This window comes from Anneissia japonica, unplaced genomic scaffold, assembly GCF_011630105.1.
Source record: "Anneissia japonica isolate Jap-2015-1 unplaced genomic scaffold, ASM1163010v1 scaffold288184_len555535_cov198, whole genome shotgun sequence".
Lineage (NCBI taxonomy): Eukaryota > Metazoa > Echinodermata > Crinoidea > Comatulida > Comatulidae > Anneissia > Anneissia japonica.
The window spans coordinates 103,951-110,797 of record NW_022698468.1 but is presented as its reverse complement, the minus strand read 5'-3'; the positions used below and the strand labels follow the sequence as shown (position 1 = coordinate 110,797).

Below are 6,847 nucleotides of genomic sequence, written 5' to 3'. Positions count from 1 at the left end.
CCTCTTAACTACTTTCATAGCAAAATCAGCAAGTCTATTAGTCGTCAACCGAAAGGTCCACTGATTAATCTCAGATAAGAAAGTATAATACATACTCCAAGTATTGAAATACACGCCATCGTGTTGGGATTCAATATTTTGACATTAATTATGTCATCATCAGGAAATTAGTCGTCAATTGTCAAACTTGGAAGACTCGCACACATGTCTTTTAATAAATATAAACAAGCATCTCAATACTTCGACATATAAAGTTACGGACATGTCAGTGGCCACAGATATACGTAGAAATAGATTCAAAGGTCAAGCTTAGCTTTCCGGTCATTTTTGGAGCAGATTTTACATTAGAGAAAATAGAAAGATGCATAATTCTGAATAATGTAAAAAAGAAAGCATCTCTCTGGGATTAAAGGATACTAGCGTACATTTTACCTCTAATTTGCATAGTCCTATTTAATTTATTTTGCATGCGATTAAGGCATATGATTGATATATATGATTCTGGAATTACAATCTTCATTTGCCATTGATTTTTTTTTTTTTGCAATTTGTTCCACATTTGCCTATTTTAAAGCTAGACCACCACACATCATATTAAACTTGTATGCTGGCAACTATTTTGAATATGCAAATTGAACTTCAATGGACCGACGATATCAATATGTCGCGTCCAATGCTTCCCTAGTATTACTGACGCTTCTAAAGATTTAGATTTTCAACATTTTTTGGGTGGGGCTCACTTCACCAGCGTCCAGCCCCTCCCCCTCACTCCGCCAATTCAGTCTCCCAAATTTTGACTTCCAGGGATTGGAACGTCTTGATTTGGAAACTGATTTTTTTTTAACACAAGTGTGGGCCGCACCTTTACTCGGACGTTTCCAGTGGATTTGAAAAAAATCTTTTCTAGGAAAACATAATTAGGCCGCACACATAGGGGTTTTAATTTATTTTCGAGTGGGCCGCAATAAAATATTCTTCGGGCCCCATTTTGCCCACCTGTGGGCTAAACCTTATAATCAAAAATCGACGATTTAGGCTTGTATACTGTTTTCTTTTCATAATTTTTCATAATTTTATTTTATTTAATTTAGGAATCACAAAACATTTCTTAACAGAACAAAACCAAAGAACAGATAAATAATAAAGAACTAATCTAATATTTTTAGCTTTCAAGACTCTTGGAAGGTGGGAGGGTGGCAAGACAGAAGACGGTTCCCATGTCATTTAAACTTATGTAATTTATGCAGGAGTGCCTTTTTCTTTCTGCAAAGGGATTTTTCATTATTTTCATTTAGTTTTTTTTATATTGTTACGTCTAATATTGGGTAGAAGTAATAAAGAATAGGCCTATTTTCATTATAATATAATAATGGTATAGTTATATTAAATGTTTTTATTTTCCGTTATTGTATTTATCCGTATAATATTGAAAAGCGGTAGTGGAATATTTTCATTTATATTTATTGTATTTGTATATAAAGAGATATAATATTGGGAGGGAGGTAATAAAGAGTATATATTTTGATTTTTAATTATGTCTATTAGTATAACGGTATAGCTATATTAAGTGTTTTTTTTTTTCATTATTGTATTTATTCGTATAATAATAATAATAATGAAGGGAGTAGAATATTTTCATTATTTATTGTATTTGTATATTAAGAGGTACCGTAATAAAGGGTATTTCCATTATTTATTGTACTTATTCGTATAATAATAGATAAAGGTTTATGTTTTTCCATTATTGTAATTATTCGTATAATAATGGATAGTAGTAATGAAGGGTGTTTTCATACTTATTGTATTCGTAAGTAAGAAAGAGTATTTTAATTGTTGTTTTTATTCGTATAATAATTGGTAGTAGTAATAGTTAATTTGCATGGCTTTATATAATTGTGAATTGGTAAATGGCAATTTTAAATGTTTTGGTAGTTAATATTGTCGCCGTAACTGCACCAGTTTTTAACCAATTCTTAATTCTGATTGGATGTATACTGCATGTTTGGATTCAAGTATTAGGGCAATAATATCCAATCAGAAATAGGAATAGGTTTAAGACTGTTCTGACAATATCCACCACCTTCAATATAAAGTACGGTACCTTAGGTTCTTGGCCTTTATTTCATTTTATTTTAATCAGAACTGTATTTTTGGTCCAAGCACCCTCGCTGTACTCGTCTAAAATTGACAAACTGTACATTATTGGAGCTGCTTAGAGCAGTTTCTTCAAAACTGTGATAGTCAGGATTGGGGTCGGCACGGGACTTATACTGAAACATTAGCGAAATACAGTTATACACGTTTTAAAAATGAGCTGGAATTCATATATCGACAATCTAATTTCACAGAGTAAAGACTCCGGCGGACGATGTCATGTAGACAAAGCGTGTATAATAGGTCTAAATGGAGGGGTAAAGTGGACAACGGACGGCCATGAGAAGGCTTTCAAGATAACGCCGGGAGAGGGTGCTGATATAGCGTTATGCTTCAAGGGTAAAGATTTTACACCATTCCAGACGAACGGGGTACCTTGCGAAGGCCAGAATTATCAATTTCTGAGACAGGAAAACCAAAAAGTAGTAATGGCAAAAAAGAAAGAACATGGTGCTGTTACTCTTCGGTCCTCAAAAACGGCCATTGTTATTGCACATACCCCCGAGGGCGGTCAACAAGGTTGCTCTAAAAAGGCTGTAGCAGTGATTGCAGACTATCTTGAAGGTATGAACATGTAGACAGTCCAATCGGGAGTCTTATCCATGGGCAAGCCTACCAGAGCCAACAAGGATTTGCATAGGACTGTGCATAGCAAGAGGAAGGCCTGGTGAGATGCACAGAAAATGTATTTGGCTTTTGTCTGTATTATTTGTTGGGAGTTTTTGGTCATTTGAAAACTCAGAGCTTATGCCAGAGAGGGCAGACACAGCACAAGGTCTTTCCTTCTAAACCGTCTAAAGTCAACTCATCAAAGTTCAATTCCTGAACTTCGTCATTTCTCCCATCTTTTATTGGACGGTAACAATTAACACTTGGATGGACAATGGACATATTAACATTATCTTGAAACAAGGCTTGAAACACTTTCTCTTTGCATAAAATAGAATTAGCACTGATATCATAATAGGGAGTTTTCGCAAGCTTACGAAAACGATTGAGAAATACGGTTACGTCATCAAATGTTTAGACATCCCCTTCCTCTATATAGCATATCTGTCAAAAGTAGGAGATTATTGCCTTTTGCATGAATCAAGGATCATATTCAGCTCATACGGCATATTGTCAAGAATGTTTTAGGCACGAATGACGATAATGATAATGACGTATTCGTTATCTTTTTTCGTAAGGTTGCGAAATCTCCATATTGACCTCCAAAACTCATTGATTTGTATCGAGCAATGGTTTATAATGTTTATGGCTAGTAATTTTAATGTTAAACTAGTAATGAAGATTGTTTATGCACATGGCTTTAAAGGCACATTTTTTATTGTTTTGATATTCCTTATGAGAAACTACTTAGGCCCGTTTCAATAATAATAATAATAATTAATAATAATAATAATAATAATAATAATAATAATAATACTACTACTACTACTACTACTACTACTACCACTACCACTACCACTACCACTACCACTACCACTACCACTACCACTACCACTACCACTACCACTACCACTACCACTACCACCAATTTGTGTATTTCCAAAACCACGTATTAATTAATTGATTCATTATTTATTCGCGCAATATTTTAATTTTATATGAAAGGATAGTTCTAATTAATTTATTACCGCCATTTAATTATATTGCTTGTTTTTTTAGAAAATGTATTGTTTTTTTGTTGTTAGGGAGCTTTTGATTGTGTGACGACAAAGTGACCCCGTCCATTGGCTCAAAAGTAATCGCATGCGCAGGATATCCTACGTGATTTCATTAGGTCATACGTTTTTCTGTCGTCACAAATCGAAAAATCCTTATTTTTGTTACATTTCGATGTAGTTTTATAACTGATTTGATAAAACCAGACAGTGGTGATTAAGCATTTTCTCACTGTAGATGTTGAGTATATTGTTTGATGAATAAATGTTCATGTTTGACATTCAATTATGTTGTAAAGTTTTCTGTTTGATAGTACCGTACTCTATATAGGGTGATACAATAGAAAGTTTTCGCGAGCTTACGAAAACTATAGGCATAACGAATACGGTCTGTCTCTTATACACATCTAGATGTGTATAAGAGACAGTGTACATATAGGCTATAGAGATGGACGCTTTTGCATTGACGTACCCATTAAAATGGATCTTTCCTAAATGTAAATCAAACAACTGACCAATCAGAACAGGGCCAGGACTTTTAATCTGGCTGTACGGAAGTGTTGCTGCCAACGTAAAGTTAAGCCATTTATCTCGTACGTACGTGATATGGTACTTATATTTAATTTGTTTGCCAATCCATAATAATGTGGTCTAAAAGCTCAATTTTAACCATACCAACCATAAAGATTCTCCTGAACCCTTGGAGGAGGGGATGGGTAAGCGTATTTTTCTACCTCTGGATCAGCCAATGTCTTCCGTCCTCGGATAGGTATAGGCCTATTAACAATTACCGATGAGGAAGAGCACAGTGCTCAAAATAAATTTTATGTCTATACAATATCAACGTTAAAATTTGTATACTACAGTTTTCTTCTTAATGTACGGGTGAGAATTAAAGCCTGTTATTATCACACTCTACATAGAGTACAGTAATATTAATATCTAACGGCTGTTTGATTCTGCGGTATGTCCACATTTGGAAACGCCCCCACGACGGAAATTGTTGCAGTTACAGCTGGCTTCGTCATTGGGTGCGGTGATATTCACGTGACTTTGTTAGCCAATCGACTGAATCGTACTGAAGCGCATTCTCTTCTTCAATACTGTGATAGAAGAGATTGGGTACTTAACGTATGTGAGTGAATGTGAAGATTCACGCCTCAAAAAATTCTTTTATTCAACTAAAAAAATTAGCTAAGTATTGTACTGTAGGGCCTACACATTTTTAAAAATGAGCTGGGATTCATATATCGACAACCTAATTGCTCAGAGTAAAGACGCCTCCGGAGCATCTCATGCAGATAAAGTGTGTATAATAGGCCTAGATGGAGGAGCAAAGTGGACATCGGACGACCATGAGAAGGCTTTTAAGTTAACCGCTGAGGAGAGTGCTAACATAGCGAAATGCTTCAAAAGTAAAGATTTTACATCGTTCATGACGAGTGGATTACGATGCGAGGACCAGAAATATCAATTTTTGAGACAGGAAGACGGAAAATTAGTCTTAGCAAAAAAGAAAGAAGTAGGTTCTGTCACCCTCCAGGCCTCAAAAACGGCAATTGTTATAGCATTTACCGGCGACTCTCATCAACAAGGTAACACCAACAAAGCTGTAGCAGTAATTGCAGACTATCTTGAAAGCACGAACATGTAGGCTGGGGCCCCATCCATGGGCAGGCCCACCCAGAGCCCATCAACAAGGATTAGCCTATAGGACTATGCATTGCAAGATGTTTTTTCAAGGACCGATTAGATACAGACGGAATATGTATTTGGCTGTTTGGCTATTAATTTTTTGGAAGTCAACTCTCTTCGGAATCAGCAGTAGGGAAAACAGTTTTTACAACGCCGATGTATATCCAGGCAGAGGGAAAATCTTTTATTAAAGGTCCACGCCTTGGCATAGGCCTACCCAATGCATTTGATGTGTAGGAGAGGAGAACACAGTGCCGGTGGAACATTCCAGAAAAAAATGGCAAAATCTTGAGGAGCTTCCAGTGAACTACAAATTATTTTTTTAACCTGCTTTCTTTTGTGCGTATTGTTTCATGACTCAAAAATGTATCCACACCCAAATCATTCATATAGCTAGACACTTTCAATTGGAATTATCTCAGGTTAAATTCGTATTAACAGAACTGCGCATGCTCTTAAAAGATCTGTTAATAATAATGCAACCTACCAATCACAAGTGTGTTGCCGTATTAGCGGTTGTGGCGCCAGGATTTGTCCGATGGGGTCTGACAACTGTTGTATGTCCATATATAGTCATGATGTGCCTACATATGGCAGTTATGTGATGTCATCATGACCATATTTAGACAATTATCTATTAACACACCGTCGGCCAACCACTATTGAATTTCACGGGACAACCTATGGGGCACTTCTTTGATTAGTGTCCACTGAGGGGTTCTACTGTACATGTTTTATGAAGTTGTGACTAAGTTTGCGTGCCATAGTTATACCCAACAGCAGTGGCGGCGCTATGGGGTGGGGGAGGGGAGGCAATCCCCCCGTGGGGAGCCCCCCCCCCCACCAGTCGGGGAGAAAAATCACGGTTCGTTGGGGAGAAACAAAAATCCAAAAAAATTACATGTATTTTGTACAAATTTATAGACTCTAAAATCGATTAAATAAGCCTTTGAAACCCCTAAATTGTCATATTTTCGGGGGCTGCGTCCCCTGGACCACTTTCGGAAGGTTTTTAGCGACGCCCGACCACGCCCACTTTTTTTTCTCGTCGGGAACATCAGCTTCCCCGTCGGGGACCATGGACCACCGTCGGGAAAATCCTGGCGCCGCCACTGCCCAACAGAATCACAGCGGAAACAAAATCAGGACCAAACATGTGAAATATGAATACTCATGGTATCTTTTTAAAGATAATTATTACCGCTACGAAGAGTCAAATATTTGCATTGTTTACCACCGATTTAGCAAGAAATGTACTGCCTGTGCCTACATTTTGTTCTATCAAGAAATGCATGCCCCTTCCATTTAGGTCCGATTATGTTCTAATAGCCTAG

At 36.8% G+C, this 6,847-nt stretch overlaps 2 protein-coding genes across 2 annotated transcripts; both read left to right on the top strand.

The window, feature by feature from the left end:
• The first annotated feature begins 2,150 nt into the window (after positions 1–2,150).
• Positions 2,151–2,862, top strand: LOC117102658 (profilin-like). The gene has a single exon (XM_033243027.1). The coding sequence runs from the start codon at positions 2,310–2,312 to the stop codon at positions 2,730–2,732; it is 423 nt and encodes a 140-aa protein (XP_033098918.1). The 5' UTR covers positions 2,151–2,309; the 3' UTR covers positions 2,733–2,862.
• A 2,041-nt stretch (positions 2,863–4,903) lies between these two features.
• LOC117102657 (profilin-like) lies at positions 4,904–6,421 on the top strand. Its single transcript, XM_033243025.1, has one exon. It carries the CDS (start codon positions 5,050–5,052, stop codon positions 5,470–5,472), a length of 423 nt encoding a protein of 140 aa, XP_033098916.1. The 5' UTR covers positions 4,904–5,049; the 3' UTR covers positions 5,473–6,421.
• Positions 6,422–6,847: the final 426 nt, after the last annotated feature.